Source organism: Panicum hallii, chromosome 8, assembly GCF_002211085.1.
Source record: "Panicum hallii strain FIL2 chromosome 8, PHallii_v3.1, whole genome shotgun sequence".
Classification (NCBI taxonomy): domain Eukaryota; kingdom Viridiplantae; phylum Streptophyta; class Magnoliopsida; order Poales; family Poaceae; genus Panicum; species Panicum hallii.
In genome coordinates this window covers 31,825,601-31,843,580 of record NC_038049.1, presented here as the reverse complement: position 1 = coordinate 31,843,580, position 17,980 = coordinate 31,825,601, and the positions used below count along the sequence as shown (strand labels likewise).

Genomic DNA, 17,980 nt, shown 5'->3' with positions numbered 1-17,980 from the left:
GAGATGGAATTAGTACCTCTGCTGCCTGCCAGGCTGCTTATGGAATTAGCTCCGCTAGCTGTTGGATTTCAAGGTCTACTAATCGAACATGTGTGACCAGGCTGCTTATGATGCACACTGCTAGATGTGTTTCTTTGTGTCTTCTAAACAGAGCTGCTCTGCTAGATGTGTTTCACTATTTTTTTTACTTTGTGTCTAATGCTTTTAACTGCTCCAGTTTTAATATATTATGTGGTAGATTAAATTGTGTGCTGCATTATATTGTCTGCAGTTTTAAATTGTTATATATATGGCTGCAGTTTTAAATTGTTATATATCCAGAACCTTCCACTTATTATTTTGCTGGAATCCTATTGATTTAAGATATACTTTTTTTTGGTGAAGGGTACTGTGAAACCAAAGATTTAGTGAGAGTGCTATCAGTTCTTTCTTATCTTTTCTCATCTAATCATAGTCTTATTTACGTTTGGTTTCAGGGGCAAAATTCAGAGAGGACTGGACCAAGGACTGAAGGAGCAACTTTCTCATTTTTATTGAACAGTGATTGGTATGTTCCTTTTCTTCTAGACTTTCTCATTGTGTGAGATGAATTTTCGTTCAGAAGTAATATATGTGCTATAGACGTTTGAATGTGGCAAAATGAGATATATCTGAGGTTTGGAGTTGCTATCTAGGTGGATTTGTTCATATAGTTGAGATTTTTACTCAGCTTCTAGCAAGAGCGTCATGGATAAAAATTGGATGGATTTACCAAGGCAAACTGATGAATATATAAAAGGTGTTGACAGTTTTTTAGAGTATGCTTTTAGCAAGTCAGCTAAAGGAAACACAATATTGTGCCCCTGTAAGGTATGTAAAAACAGTTGTTGGAGAGCTAGCGATGTAGTACGTGAGCATTTGATTTGTGAGGGGTTTTCGGAGGGGTACATAACCTGGTTGTATCATGGAGAACCAAGCTCCAGCTTTTTTGCAAATACCCAACAACCTGATAGAGTAGAAGTGCAGAAGTCCAATGAAGAAGATGACATTTCTGATTTACTTAGAGACTTAGCTGGTGGTTTAGATGACATGGGTGACTTAGAAGGTAATGAAGAAGAACATGATAAGGATATGGAATCCTTCCACAGATTGGTAGAAGATGCTGGCAAAGAACTGTACCCTGGCTGTAGAAACTTTTTGAAGCTTCGGTTCATGATTAGATTGCTGCATATAAAATTTCTTGGGGGGTGGAGTGATAAAAGTTTCGACATGCTACTACAGTTACTTAAGGATGTTTTGCCAGAAGGGTCATCACTTCCAAAAAATTTCAATGCAGCTAAAAATATGGTAAAATGCCTTGGTCTTGGTTACACAAATATTCATGCTTGCGATAATGATTGCATACTATTTTGGAAAGAACATGAAAAGGCTAATGTGTGTCCAAAGTGCAAGACATCAAGGTGGAAATCAGAAAAGAGAAGTCCTAATGGAAAACGTGTGCATAGGGTTCCTATGAAAGTACTTCGGTGCATAGTGGAGTAGCTCTAGTTGCCCAAACCTCTTGCTTTGAAAATGGAAACACGGACCCGGTAGTGCATAACAAGACATATTATGGTAGGATCAAAGAAATCATTGAGCTAAACTATCGCAATAAGGGAAATATTGTGCTCTTCAAATGTGATTGGGTTGACAACCGCATTCAAGATAAATGGGTGAAAACTGATCAATTTGGGGTCACAATTGTTAATTTCAATCACTTATATAATGGAGGAGAAAGACTATTAGATGAGCCTTTTATTTTAGCATCGCAAGCCACACAAGTTTACTATGTTCAAGATCATGTTGATAGAGAATGGAGTGCAGTGGGTCGGTCAAAACCACGAGAAATTTATGACATGACAGCAAGCGATAGTGAACAAGCAAATCATCAAAATAAGTTCCATAGCCCAATTCTTGATCTGCATACAAAAGTGTATGACCTAAAGAATTTTCTTCAAGATATGGTTCATGTCAGGACAGACATTGATGGGACTATTGTTGCTGAGAAAAAGAGGAAGTAAGTCACAATTGTGTGTTGTAACAATTTCGTGGTGCATTAACAAATTCTACATGTTCTAGTACTTTTCTTTTCTCCTATACTTAGTACTTACACCTCTACACTGTTCAATTACTGAATTATTAGTATATATTTTCAGGAGGAAAGATGGTGACTGCAGGAGAAAAAAGAAAGGATGTTCCAGTTTGCGAATATGAAGCACAAAGAAATGCAAATGTCCTAGCCAATAACATGAAGCTCAAAGCTTTGCAGCTTCAAGAGCTTGGACAGGAAGTTTCCTCATCACTTATGACAGGAAAAAAGAGAAAGGTGGAAGCTGTGAGGCATCAAGAAAAGAGGACGACAACTAATGCTACAATTCAGCACAACTTACGAACAAGCTCGAGATTGAGTGCTGCACGGGCTAATGTACAACCAGGGAATGGGAGTGGTGCACCTAGTGCTCATCTACAGGCAAGGAATGGCCCAAGTGGTGATCTACAGCCAGAGAATGGGAGTAGTGGAGCAAGTGCTCATCTACAGCCAAGGAATGAAGGTATGCTTGTTAGCTGATCTATATAAACAGATTGTTGTATTTTGTTGGTCTTATTAGGTCCATTGTTTTGATGTAGAGTTAAGAGAACAAGAGAAGAAAAAAGTTAGAGGGCCAACTACAAAGGCTGACATATTTGCAAGACAAAATAAACCAAAACTCAAACTAGAGATAAATGACTGTGGCCAGCCTTGTGGACCTTCAAGCACTGAATTTGCTAACTTTATTGGTGCACTTGTGAGAACAAAGGGCTTTCCGATGGCACATGATGATTGGAGGAAGGTTTGCCCACAAAAAAAATATAAGCTGTGGACAGATGCTCAGGTAGTGATATTGGATGAAAATGATTTATGAACATTTTCAGCTTGTGATTTGTTATTACCCTATATGCTTATATGTTCTGTGCAGCTCTATTGGGATATAGACAATGGGTCCTTCAACTGGTTTATGAAAACAGCAGCTACAAAATGGAGGGAGTTCAAAGCAGAGTTGAGGAAGGTCTTTCATGATGCTATGGAATACGAAGAACTGCTTGAATTGCGAGACGAAAGAGTGCATGAGGAGGATTGGAAGTGGTTAATTGATCATTGGATGTCTCCAGATGGAGCTGTAAGCTATAATTCTCTACTTCTAGAGTTATTATATATGAATCATGAGTACTATAAATGACACTTGATGATAGGTTCGTTCAATGAGAGGGAAAGCAAATCGGTCAAAGAAGACTCAAAACCATACATCTGGAAGCAAGAGCCATGCACGTGTTGGGTTTGAAATGGTATGCACTATTCTTGTAATTTTGTATCCGTTATTCAGATTTCTTAGCTGCAATATGATAATTGAATGAATTGTATGTTTTGTCATACAGTGTGAAGAGCTAGGACGTCCAGCACGTAGAGATGAATTGTTTATTAAAACACACACACATAAAAATGGAGTACCTCACAAGGGAGCCGAAACAACAATTGTAAGTCATGGAGATATGTAAGTGCATTTCACTTGGAGCTGAAACAACAATTGTATGCTAATATCTTTATTTTTTGTAGAATGCACTGAAAGATGCAGTCAGAGATCATCCTGAACTAGTAGAGAAGAGTATAGGGGAAGGTGATGCCTATTTCCATGTTTGTGGGCCAGAGAAGAATGGATATGTTCGTGTTGTTGGCTTAGGACCAACACCTGCTGAATTGGAGATGCCTGGGGCCAAAAAATGCACATCAACCAGGCTTCAAATGGAAATCGAAGCTCGTCGACAATCTGATAAGAAAGTGGAAGCTTTAGAAAGCTGTTTGGACAATATGCAACAGCTGCTAGAAAAGTTACTTCAGCAGCAAATAAATCCTTCTAGCACTCCAAATGGATCAAACAGTTCCGCTCATGTGGTAACTGGTCATTCTTTTGTATTATATATACCTTTGTTTTTAATGCAGTAATTGGTCCATAGTTGCATTCTTTATTGCAACATGCAGAATCGACCTACTATTGGGGAACAACTAGAGAACCATCATGATGATATGGGATCACGTGCTGAGGATGAAATAGATAACATGCACTTGAGTGATGATGAAAACTTGCTCATGACTAGGCACTCTGTTTTTTTTCCAGAGGAACCACATCATGAAGAGGTAATTGCTAAATCTACAATTTATTGTTTACCTTATGCCCATAACATACCTGATATATTGTGTTGTCTTTTTAATGCTTTAGGGTGGAAGAGATGTGATCTTGTATAATGTTGTGAGGCCCTATAATCTCCCTGTGGCTAAGGGAACTATGCAAACAACAAACCCATCATCTATAGTGGGGGGCACTCCTCTTGGCGTTCAATACTGTGAGGTAGTTGTCAATCATGTTTTCATGAGAGAAGCTATACTACCTCGCCCTTATGGAGCCTTAAAGTCTGTTGGAGATGCTCGTGGGAGATCCATTGCTTGGCCACATGACAGAGTAATATTTTAGCTTACATATATAATTCTAAGAAAGTTCTAGTCTTGCTCAACAACTTTACTTGTTACAGATCAAGGAGGACATGAAGTCTTCAAAGCTGTCAAAAGGTCCAGGTCCTGGTACGATTGCAACCTTAGCAGTCCAAACTATATTGACATCTCCACTTATATATGTTTTATATTATTTACTTTGCTTAACTTTCAATTCATTTCTTTGACAGGTACTTAAGTACTAATTGCCCATGCAATCACAGGTAATACATTCTTGCATTGGTATTAGTATTAGCTGGATTTAAAATTATGAATCCAATGACTAAATTTGACACTTCTATAAATGATGTCCATGTTTCTTGCTGTTGTATCACTAGTGCAACAATATATACAGATTAATGTTCTCTTGCTTGCATTGTGTGCTCATTATTCTTTCTTATCATGATAGGTGAACAGGCAACTAGCTGGTGGAGTACGTAGTAATCTTTTGGCAGTAAGGCATGTTACAAGCTTTGGAGTGACCTTTTGTGCAACAAGAATATATTTTGTGTGATTGTGTGGTTAGATTTTTTTTTTATTAGAGAGAAGCTTGTATATTCTCTCCCAGTGGGTCATATGCATATGGCACCATATAATAGGCTGGAACTTATGACCTAACAGTTTGATATTGGACATGTATTTTGGTACTGTATTTGACATCTATCTATGCTGATGCCACCTGGTGGATCCTGAGTTAATTGTCTATGGAACCATGCATATTAATGGATATGTTTGTGCTGTGTAAATTGCTCAGTTTTTGCAAGTTGAAATGTCTATTTGGGTTGTGATTGCGTATACGGTGGAATTGTGATTTAAAAGATGATGGAAGGTGTACCCCGGTACTATTTAATGCAGAAAATGTGATTGTGGTGGATATATACATATATATGTGCATGTGCCCTGATGGTTCTACTTACTGTAGAAAATGTGGTTAACCAACATATCATGTGTCGGTGAAAGTTCTACTGTTGGGAAAACCTAACTGTCGGGAAAGGTAGAAACTGTCGGTGTAGGTCCCTGTTTTGCCCACATACTAGCTGTCGGCAAAAGTTCTAACTGTCGGCAAAGGCTAAGCCCACAGCTTCTACCGCAACGGTAATAATTCTGTCGGGAAAACTTTCGCCCACAGTTTTTTTGTCTGCACAAGTACCTTTTGCCCACATTTCTATGTGTGGACCAAAGTGTGTCGTGGTGTAGTGCGTTTTCGCCGAGGCCTTAGCACCAAACTCAAGGAACGCCTGAACCTTGTGAAGGCAAATACTTTCAGTGAGTTGGTTAACATGGCCTTAACTCAGGAAGATTGTATTGTGGCGCACTATGCCGAGAAAAAGCGGAAGAACCCTGCTGGACCCTCGAACACTCAACCATCGAGGTATCGGGTTATTTCCAATACGCCGCCCAGAGCACCACAGCGCAATGCCCCAACGGGTAGATTGGTTTTTAGGCCGCCTCAACAGCAAGGAAGGTTCAGACCTCCTGTGCCCCCGCAACAAGCACAACAATCTGGCCAACGGCCAAATATTCAACAAGTACCACAGAGAGGCAGCAACTATCGCTGCTACAATTGCGGAAGTGCGGATCATTTCATCCGGGATTGTCCGCGGCCTCAGAAACCTAATCAAGGGCAGAGCTCCACCCAGGGAAACCAGAACAAGGGCAAGAAGCCGGTGATGCAAGTCCGGCAAGGACGAATTAACTTCACCACTCTTGCAGAACTTCCAGATGGAGCTCTCGTCATGTCGGGTACATTTTCTATTTACCATAAGCCAGTTGTTACTTTATTTGATTCCGGAGCAACACATAGCTTTATTAGTAACAACTGTGGTACCTGGCTAGGACTTGAATCTTGTTCTATCCAGGGATCATATATGATCTCTACCCCTGGAGGAAAAATCACCTCCAACCAAATGAGTAGAAATGTGCCACTTCAGTTAGGTAGTAAAGAAATCAAAACTGATTTGGTTTTACTCAGTCTAGAGGATATTGATGTTATACTTGGGACAGACTGGATGACTAAGCATCGAGTCCAGTTAGATATCTGTTCCCGAGTGGTTGAAATCAATTCACCATACTATGGGATTACCACCCTTTATCTGCCTCAGCCAGAGTATCTGCACCCCTGCACTTATGCTATCACAGATATCAAAGTCAAGGATAGTCCTATAGTATGTGAATACCCTGATGTCTTTCCCGACGATCTGCCGGGAATGCCACCAGATAGAGACATCGAGTTCACCATTGAACTTCAACCGGGCACTGCTCCAATTTCTAAAAGGCCGTATCGCATGCCTCCAAATGAATTGGCAGAACTGAAAATTCAGCTACAAGATCTTCTTGATAAGGGTTATATACGCCCCAGTGCTTCACCTTGGGGTTGTTCTGCTCTCTTTGTCAAGAAGAAAGACGATAGTCTGAGGCTATGTGTTGACTACCGTCCACTCAATGCGGTTACCATCAAAAATAAGTACCCTCTTCCCCGCATTGACATTTTGTTCGATCAGCTTGCCGGAGCTAAGGTCTTCTCTAAGATTGATTTACGCTCTGGTTATCATCAGATCAAGATCAGGCCTAGTGACATTCCAAAAACGGCCTTTTCAACCAGATATGGACTTTATGAATATCTGGTTATGTCATTTGGACTCACTAATGCACCGGCCTATTTCATGTATCTCATGAATTCCGTATTTATGCCAGAACTCGATAAATTCGTCGTGGTCTTCATCGATGATATTCTAATATACTCCAGAACCAAAGAAGACCATGCTAATCATTTACGTGTCATTCTTCAACGACTACGGGATCATCGCCTTTATGCCAAATTTTCAAAATGTGAATTCTGGCTGGATAGTGTGAAATTTTTGGGACATACTATTTCTAGTCAAGGCATATCGGTTGATCCAACCAAAGTTCAAGAAGTTATGGACTGGAATCCTCCCACTTCAGTCCATCAAATACGAAGTTTCCTTGGATTGGCAGGATATTATCGCCGATTCATTCCAGACTTCTCCAAGATAGCTAAACCCATGACTGAACTACTTAAGAAAGAAATTAAGTTTCGTTGGGATGATAAGTGTGAGGAAGCATTTCACGCTTTGAGAAAACTTCTGACGACTGCTCCGGTACTAGCTCAGCCAGATAGTACCCAGCCTTTTGATGTCTACTGTGACGCTTCTGGAATTGGCCTTGGTTGTGTTCTTATGCAAAACAACCGGGTTATTGCTTATGCATCCCGAGCACTTCGGACTCATGAGCAAAATTATCCAACACATGATCTTGAATTGGCAGCAGTTATTCATGCTCTCAAGATCTGGAGACATCATCTTATGGGTGCTAAGTGTAACATTTACACAGACCATAAGAGCCTCAAGTATATTTTTACTCAAGCTGATCTAAATATGAGGCAAAGGCGTTGGTTGGAGTTAATCAAAGATTATGACCTTGAGGTACACTATCATCCGGGCAAAGCTAATGTGGTTGCGGATGCACTTAGCCGCAAGTCACATTGTCACTGCTTAACCATATCCACCTTTAATGACACTCTTTGCCATCAAATGAGAAGACTCAATCTTGAGATTATTCCCCAAGGTAGTTTAAACTTAATTTCCATTGAGTCTACTTTGCGGGATAAAATCGTCATGTCACAACTACATGATGAGGGGGTCAAAATTATCAAATCCAAGCTATCCCAGGGAGAAGCTAAATATCAGTGTTTTCACACTGATCATCAAGGAGTATGGTTCAACGATCGGATTGTTGTGCCTAAGGATCATCAACTTCGTAAGCAAATCCTCGACGAAGCACATTTGTCCAAATTCTCTATTCATCCTGGTAGCACCAAGATGTATCAAGATCTTCGGCAACATTTTTGGTGGACCAGAATGAAGAGAGAAATTGCCAAATATGTATCCGAGTGTGATACATGCCAGAGAGTTAAAGCTAGCCATTTAAAAGCCTCTGGTACGCTTCAGCCATTACCCATACCGTCATGGAAATGGGAAGACATTAGCATGGATTTTATTGTCGGTCTTCCCAACACATCTCAAAAACATGACTCCATATGGGTGATCATTGATAGACTCACAAAAACAGCTCATTTCCTTCCTGTGCATACCACTTACTCTGCTAAGAAGTATGCCAAAGTCTATCTGGAACAAATCGTTCGATTGCATGGGGTTCCAAAAACCATCATATCTGACCGAGGGCCCCAATTTATTGCACGGTTCTGGGAGCAATTACAATCAGCTCTAGGGACCAAATTGATTGGAAGCTCTGCATATCATCCCCAGACTGATGGGCAGACTGAGCGAATTAACCAAATTCTTGAAGACATGCTCCGAGCTTGTATTATTCACTATGGTACAAGTTGGGACAAGTGCCTTGCTCAAGCTGAATTTGCCTACAATAACAGTTATCAAGCTAGTCTTCAAATGGCTCCTTTCGAAGCGTTATATGGTCGCAGATGTCGAACTCCTTTGAGTTGGTCAGAGACCGGTGAACGCAAAATGTTCGGACCAGACCTAGTCATTGAAGCCGAAGATAAGGTTAAAGTTATTCAATCTAACCTTAAAACCGCTCAGTCTAGACAAAAGAGCTATGCAGATAAGAGGAGGAAACCTCTACAATTCCAGATAGGAGATTTTGTATATCTCCGAGTATCACCTACCAAAGGCGTCCAACGCTTTGGCATAAAGGGGAAGTTAGCACCTCGATATGTCGGACCCTTTGAAATTCTCAACGTTTGTGGCCCAGTGGCATACAAACTTTGCCTTCCATCTCAATTGGCGGCTATTCACGATGTCTTTCACGTCTCTCAACTTAAGAAGTGTGTCAAAGTACCCACAGAAATCGTTGAGACATGTGCCATTGAGATTGAACCTGATTTGTCGTACATCGAACAACCTCTTAGAATCCTGGATACTAAGGAGAGATTCACTAGAAGAAGGGCAGTTAAAATGTACAAAATCTTATGGGATCATCACACCGAAGAAGAAGCGACTTGGGAAACTGAGTCTTATCTTCAACGGAATTTTCCAGACTTCCTTCAAGCCAATTCCCAAATCTAATTGTCCATTTCTGTTCAGCTTCAGAATCTCGGGACGGGATTCTTTTTAAGGGGGGAAGGCTGTGATATCCAGGTAGTTAGACAACTAGATCCTAAGTTTGGGTATATAATATGTAAGCATGTTATAGTGTATACAAGTTGTACAAAGCAATAAGGGTATATTTGTAAATTATAAGTTTTATAAATTCTTATGTGCAAGTGTGTGAAAATGTTCTTAAGTGTCAAATTTCAGATGGCTATAGAAAAGAAAAGAGCAAAAGTCAAATAGAACCTAAGAGAAATAGATTTTGAAAGAAACTAAGGACCTATGTGTAGTTAACACAAACATAAGGGACTTACATGTGAAATGGTAACAAGATAAAAGTAAAACTTAGTTTTACCTAAGGACTAAAGTGTAAAAAGAGTTAGTAATGATTACTACAGGAAATCTTGCAAAAAGACCCTAAACATTAGAGTATTTTGTTTAAATTAACACATAAAGTTTATAATTTAAGTTGTGTTTAAAAGTTCAAAATAAAATAGTACCCTTTGAGATTTTGAACTCGAGCTCTAAAGCATTCTTGTAGGATTTGAAATTCTCTACAACTTTACTTTAGACATTTTTCTCATTAGGATTTTGTATCATTAGGAATTTTTAGTTTACAGAGGGGTCCCTGGAATTTTTGGGATTTACAAACGAGTCCTTCTGACTCCTGTCTGCCTTCTTCCTCCTCTGACCACCGCTGCTTCCCTTCTGCTCCGCTCCTGCCACCGCCGCTCGCCGCCGATACCGCGCCCCGAGCTCCACCTCCTGCTGGCATATCCTCCCACGCGTCATCCTCTCCCGGTCTCGACTTCTTTCCTCTCTCTTCCTGGCCTCACGCGCGCGCGCCACGGCAACCCGAGGCCTCCGCCGGCCGCCACCTCCTGGTCACCGTGGACAGGCCACCCTGGTGCCTTAACTTTCTCCTTCTCGCGCGCAGCAGCACGACATCAACACTTACGTTCTGTTCTGCTACTCCCAGCGTCCAATTTCCAGTACTCGAGCTGCATTCCGCCGCCGCCGTCATCTTCCACTCCGGCCGCGCACGGCACGCCCGTGGGCAGCCCACACCGGACCTCCTCCGCCCCAACCAACACCTGCACAAGCTTTCCCGTCATCCACTGGTGCTCCTCGCCCATTCGTGGCACTCCAATTTCCACTGAAACCTCGTCGCCGACGATCACCATCTGCCGCCGCCCTCGGCCTCACCGTGGGCAGCACCACTCACGCAGTCCCGAGCCCCCACAATCCTATAAACAGCACCACATCATCACCCTGAAGCTGTACGACCCATCCATTGACCCTCTGGTGCATCACAGTGCCTCCCCGATGCTCGCCGGCGTTCTTCCTCGCCGCCGCCGCATCGGTCTCCGTCGAATTCCCTCGATCCAGCATGTTTTCATCCAATTGATGGCACGTACACGTTCCCCATGACTCACTGGTTCTCGTGCGCAGGTTACTTGCCGACATTCGCCACCGGAGCTCCGCCGTCGACGGTGACCCCTCCGCCGTCACCTCGGGCTCAAGTCGAACCCCACTGTTCCGGCCATCCCCGTCCACGACACGTAGCGCAACGAGACCACAGTAAGCTCCTGACCCTATTCCGGCACTTGGACCTCGCCGCCGGTGACCGCCGTCGCCGGAACACGGCCGCCCCGCCTTACTCTGTCTCGGTTCCAAGTCCAAGGGCTTCGGGTTAGAAGAAATAGAACTTCAGGGGGTTTTGTGCAAAAGAATAGACTCAGAGGAATAGTACCGAGGGACCTCCTTATGTAAATATGGCTGCCAACTTAAAAATACTATATCTCTTCAAGGAAAAATCATAAAATAGTAAACTAAATTTTGTTAGAATCTTTAGACAAAGATCTGCAACTTTGCTTTAAAGGTCGACTTCAGTTTTTGAATGTTTGATGATCTAATTTAAATATCAAAGTTAGTTGCTTGTAGGCTTTGAAAGTACATAGTAATTCATAGAAAAATTATAAAATGGTAAAACCAGTGATGATAATTTTCTTTTAATATGTAGAATTGAAGAAAAATAATTAACCTAGTGCTCTAGTATTATTTTCTTAATGTACAAGTTTTATTAGAAATAAGGTGTAGTTTCCTTAATATAATTAATAAACACACTTTCAAATGTTCAAAAATCATGAAAAATATGTTATGGTTCTGTTTTGTATTATTGCAACATATTATTAAGTTTTCAACTAAGAATTAGATGTTAAATAAATTGGATATAATCTAATTGATTTATAAAGTAATAGTAACTTAAAGTTCATATAAATAATTAGTGAGGTCAATTTAGAAAGCTCTTTAATATAAATATTAAGAAACCCCACTTGTTGCTTCATGCTACTAGTTAGTTAATTAATGTAATTCACCCTGTTGTTTAAATGGATTTAGATAAAACATATAATACTCGATAAATGACTGCCCAGTGCAGGATAGATAACTTATCATCGTAATGTAATTTTTCTTAAGATTAGATTGCAACTTTATCGTGAACTGACCTACCAATGTATGCATCCATTAAACTTCATTTTGCATATCATATAGACTCGACCACTCTCGCTGACGGGGACTATCAGCTGATTCCGGATCAAGAAGGAGGTTATTCTGAAGACTCCAGGAATCTCGTCGCGGATTTCTCTGAAGCCCCGAACCAAGGTTCGGAAGAAAATAGTTTGACTAACCCCAACCCTACCAACGAAGGCAAGCCCCGGACATAACCCCTACTTTATTACACTGCAACCTATACTATTTATGTATATCTTTATGCATTAAGTTCTTAGGAGTTGTTTGTAAACCTTAGTTGCATAATTCCAGGAACCTATGTATTGAACACTAGAACTTGAGTCCGAATAGCTGCTCTGCTTATAGGACCGGTAGAAGTCGAGTGATTTCCTGTCACTCGCGCGATATAGGAATTGTGATGTTTACATTCCTGTTATCATTATAAGGATGACGGACGGGAGTTTTATGAGGTATCATGGTCAAGATGATATCCCGTCTGTTTTGATGAATTTGATAAGGTCGCAGTGTGTGGTAGCGGTGGTTAAGTGTTTGAAAGTACTAGCCACATGCCGTGAAATATGGTAAGCGGTAAGCCTAGTAACCGATCGGCCCGAGGAGTGGACATACCCCCCACCACATGTATTTGCTTCTTTTGGTTACTTTGTTCGACGTGTAGGCATATGTGTTGCTGGGTAACCAGGAGTACGGGGTTTGTAGTCGCGCTACAGACGTACTTCCTGCACTTTGGATGTGCATATGACCTGCAATCGCTTGTGGTGGCCCTGATCCACGAGTCGGAATGAAAGGCAAACGGTTGCTTCGGAACGACCCTGTGGTGTTCCAAGCGTGTGTGTTAGGTTTACCTTGCAAGGGTTGAATCTCGATTCAGAATCGTCCGCCTCTCACGATGTATGAGACTGCTTATTCCCTTTACCACATAGAGTAACAAGAGTAATTATGTGATTATCTAAGATGATGTTTGAATAAAGATTCTACCATGTTTGACTAGTTATAGGTGCTTACCTAGAATGGTTAATCAACTAGAATCTGAAAGTTAAAAGTTGAAATTAAGGATCTACTCTTTGTTGCTTTTCAGCTGAAAACCCTACCCAAAGCTAAAAGCCATCATGAGTCTAGCTATGGGCTAAGGTATACCCAATTACGGGTAAGTCTTGCTGAGTATTAGTATACTCAGCCTTGCTTTTGTTGATTTAATCCAGGTAATCTCCCTGATGAGCCAGCTTTCATTACACCGTGGCCCTACCCTTTGCCTGATGGTTGGTCCGTGGAATGGGATCCGTCCCCGGCCAACACCGATTCCGCCGAGTGATATTATGCCAGGGCTAGCATAATATCTGTAAAGACGACGTGTATAATGGCTACGCTTTTCAAATTCCGCTGCTTTGACTAAAAACTAAAACCTGTCTTGTAATAATCTCTCCTCTGTGGGAGCTAATGATGTTTTGTACATTGTTGTAATGTAACTGCCTGTGGTGTAAGATATTTTGGCATTGTATCTCTGGACTCACCTTCGTGTGAGGTACCTTGTTGGATCCTGAGTTCGGTGGTTTATCGGGACGTTACCCGACAGACCAATGGTTTTATACCATTTGAAGTACGAGGTAGCCCTTCGGTGAGGACTCGCATACTTGAGTCGGTATAATTCAGGTTGGTTCTGCCACAGTTAAGGCCACCGCTGGAACTCCGCATGGTGCAAGACTCTAAAGATCCTCTTTTCGTAGCTAGTATAGTAGTGTGGGTTTTAGTTGTAATCCTCGCGATAGTGGCGCTTCACTGCCCATTACCGCGCAGAGTTGTACGGTGATGTACCATCTGATGTAATAAAAGTGTTATCAGCCTCCTGGGACTGATAAAGCAACACTTTTTAGTCTTCCCTGATGGGGGAACGCTTCAGGTGGTATCAGAGCCGTAGGCTGGCCGTAGGACGTGACCCTAGGAACGAGACCCCTTTTCAAGCCCTAGGATTTGCTTTGACTTAGCCCTTTTCTTACGCGCACACTTACCACTAGTTTTGCCCTATTCCAGATGGCTGACAATGGATGGGTTAGCAGAATCTGCCACGCAGAGCCCGGCCTCCCTAAGTTACTATTACTCAGCCTGGAACGCGTTGGGGTTATGGAACGACCAGAGTATGCCTACCGAGAATACATCTCCGGAGGCACCCTTCGGTGCGATATGATGGTCTTTGTGGAGAGGAGCACCCGCTACCCTGATGTGGACCCTTGGTTCATCTCCACCTCTGGCTTCCGCTTCCCCGACACCTACCGAAAGGCCGCCCGTAAAGCCCTGCGACGGCTGCGTGTGCTCTACGGGCACCACCTTCAGCGGACTCCTATGGGATTTTTCCCACCCACTGAGGGAAGAGGACGCACTTGGATTGCCCAGATGAGGGGACTTGGACGAGAAGATGAAGATCTAGAAGATACGGTCTCCCACCTATCCATCTACCTTACTGGCTTGGATGCACTCTACCGCGAACAGGCGGCGCAACTAAGGCAGCTAATCCATGGGATTGAAAAGATAACCCAGGAGCTGGAGGAACAACGGACAAGACCTGCAAGCGCCGAGTATTCCTTAGCCGCCCTTCAAGCCCAGATGTAGGAATACGAAAACCGCAGCGGAACAGGTGGATGGATAGAGGAAGAGGAAGAAGAACCCGAGGAAACCCATTGGGATAAAGGTACTCAAACCGAAGATGAGATGGATCGGTGCCTCCCAATAAAGAAGCGCCCTATCAGAAACGAGGAGGAATCCCCATGATAGGATTAGCACTCCAAGCTAGAACCCTACCCTAATAACCACGTAGCCATGGAAACTGTACCCCCATGTTGCAATAATAAATGCTATCTACTCCCTTTTGTACCTGTGCTAGATTGTTTACCCTGTCCTTGTTTCAGATGGCTGAGGAAGGATGGACCCAGGGCGATTGCCAAGCTGCACCTGGCTTTCCCAGCCTTTTGATCAACACACTGGAAGGCCTTGGCGTTACAGAACGCCCGAGGTACTATAGCCGCGAGTACGAGCACCATGGTACCCTCCGCTGCAGGGTGATCCTGGTCATCGCCAGGAGCAATCGCCACCCCGACATCCAGCCATGGCGAGTGACTGCCACCGGATTTAGACACCGGGACACCTACCCTTTGGCGATCAGAAAAGCACTCCGTTATTTGTGCCGGATTTTTGAAGAACACCTCGCCCCCACACCAGCGAAGTTCTTCCCGCCGGCCATTAGAACCCCAGTCTGGGAAGCACGCATGAGGAACCTGGAACGACGTCACCACGAAGAAGGCCCCCTGTACCAGGTGGCTACTTACCTAGCCGCCCTGGACCAACTCTTTGATGAGCAAGCCAACCTTCTAAGGGAGCAGACCCATCGAGCCGAGCAAGCGGAGCTCGCAGTGAGATTACAGCAGATCCGAGCCACCCACGCCGAGGCAAGAGCTGCAGCCGCGGTCAGTAGCGAAGCAGTCGCCCAAGAGAGCCTCAGGCAAGCCCGAGACCGGCGCATGCAAGAGTGGACCCAGAGTGGAACACCAGTCCCGGCAATCGGAGAAGACCATGTTTTACTCGGGACGCCCGTCATAGGATGGGGACCACTCCTTAGAAGCACACAAGCCCCACCCGAGAACCCTGAAAGTTCTGCTGCCGCCGACGAAGGGGATGCTGCAACGCAACCCTTGACCGATGGGAACCCAGAGGACGGCGAGCGAGGATCTCTCACCCTTCCCGCCCCAGAAGAAGGCACGCCGCGCAAGTAGAATAACCGATGCCGTCCTAGTGATGCACCCCCTCAGCCCCTTCTGCTCAAGACGTGCCCTTAGACGCGATCCCGGACGAGTAGTACGAGACCTAGTGTTACCCCAAGCTGTACCCCCCTTTTGCAGAAATAAAGTTGTTGTGATGTTGTGTGCTGGTTTGTTGTGCTGTTTGTCTGTGTGACTACCGGCAGAAGATAGATTCTGCCTTATATACGAATTAAACAACTTAAACATCACATAATCGTAACCCCAGTCCACCCGATCAACAGGTGACTCCCCGGAACGTCACGAGGGCTTCCCGTAGCCGGAACCCTGCAGCCGCTGGTGCCAGAGCACAGCCTGTTGAACAAGACCTCCCTCAGGAAGAACAGGAAGTCAGCCAGAACCGAGGGGGAAATCAAGGAGGAGAGCAACTACCACCGCCCCCACCCCTCGGAGACTTGGCGCAGATAATCCACAACCAGACCCTCATACTGGAGACACTGGCCAATGCCCTCATTAACCGGCAGCCACGAGGGCAGAATATGAATGACAAGCTGACGGCCTTTCTAAGGACCAAGCCGCCCACCTTTGCCGGATCCTGCAACCCTTTGGATGCGGACGACTGGTTACGAGTGATCCAGAGGAAGCTTGAACCATTCGAATGCCAGGACCGAGACAAAGTCCTTTTGGCGGCCCACCAACTCACCGGGACCGCATTAGCTTGGTGGGAAAATTACTGTGCCGCAGCCGAAGATGCCTCTACCATCACTTGGGGAGAATTCGTGAGGGAGTTCCGCCGCTATCACATTCCTTCGGCCACCATGAAGCGCAAGGCGGATGAATTCCGCGCACTGCAACAAGGAAGCATGACGGTGGAGGAGTACACCCACCGGTTCATAGAATTGGCCCGATATGCGCCGGAGGAAGTAAACGACGACGATAAGAAACAAGACATGTTCAAGAAGGGATTAAGCCCAGAACTCCGGACCTTGCTCACCCCACAGATCTATCCTGACTTTAATACCCTGATGAACAAGGCTATCCTTACGGAAAGGGCCAAAGCCGAAGAGAGGAAGGACAACAAACGCAAATTCCTGGAAAGTAAGGCCCACCAACAGGACCGTTTCCAAAAGCCAAGAAACTTCAGCTATACTGCACCAAGATCTCAGGCCCCAATGCAGTATAGGACTCAGTCCCAAGTGATAGGATCCCGGGCCCCTGAAGCACAGCCTAAGAGTCAGAATACCATAAGGGCCCCGCAGAGCAATACAAGCCTGGTCGCCTCCGACAACAGCAATGTTAGGGCCTGTTTCAACTGCCGTGAGACAGGGCATTTCATCGCCAATTGCCCTTATGCCAAGAATAAGCCGGCTACATCGGCCTTCTCCAACACGGTGAATGGGCCCAGACCAGCCCTAACCGGTGCCAACCGAGTGCCCATCCGCAACAACGACAACAGCCAGCAGATGAAGCAGCCCCAGCAATCATTTGGACGAGCCCGCGTCAATCATATCGACGCGCAGGAGGCTCAAGAAGCTCAGGGCGTAGTGCTCGGTGAGTACCTAGTCAACTCAGCTCTGGCAACAGTACTATTTGATTCTGGAGCATCGCTCTCGTTCATATCCTCAAGCTTTGTGGAAAAGCACAAAATACCTACAGTACTACTAAAAACACCCCTATTAACCCGGACGCCTGGAGGCGACATCAAATGTCAATTAGGTTGTCCACGAGTAAGGATCAATTTAAGTGGGGTAGACTTCCTAGCGGATCTGGTAGTACTTAAGTCTGGGGGAATAGACGTGATCCTTGGAATGGACTGGTTAAGCCGACACAATGGTCTCATAGGCTGTACCGACAAGGTGGTACACCTAACAAACCTCGAAGGAGTACGAGTGATCTGCCATACCCGGGATAGTAAGTTTGACCCAATGGTGTTTAGCATGGAAGCCAAGCCCTTAGAAGGAGTCCCGGTAGTAAACGAATACCCAGATGTATTCCCCGAAGAGCTTCCCGGTATGCCGCCAGACAGGGATATAGAGTTCGTCATAGACCTTATCCCCGGAACCTCCCCTATAGCCAAG

The 17,980-nt window shown here is 44.2% G+C and overlaps 1 protein-coding gene across 2 annotated transcripts; it reads left to right on the top strand.

Moving 5' to 3' along the window:
• Positions 1-477: 477 nt before the first annotated feature.
• LOC112903295 lies at positions 478-5,233 on the top strand. 2 transcript variants are annotated; one of them, XM_025972534.1, is made up of 12 exons: positions 478-547; positions 2,175-2,570; positions 2,647-2,891; positions 2,976-3,176; positions 3,250-3,342; positions 3,433-3,531; positions 3,611-3,946; positions 4,034-4,189; positions 4,272-4,511; positions 4,582-4,630; positions 4,732-4,764; positions 4,950-5,233. In XM_025972534.1, exons 2-11 carry the CDS (start codon positions 2,183-2,185, stop codon positions 4,737-4,739), a joined length of 1,815 nt encoding a protein of 604 aa, XP_025828319.1. In that variant the 5' UTR covers positions 478-547; positions 2,175-2,182; the 3' UTR covers positions 4,740-4,764; positions 4,950-5,233. The 2 variants fall into 2 exon arrangements, with proteins under 2 accessions (XP_025828319.1, XP_025828318.1); XM_025972533.1 differs by lacking the exon at positions 478-547 and adding an exon at positions 1,917-2,035.
• The last annotated feature ends 12,747 nt before the right edge of the window (positions 5,234-17,980 follow it).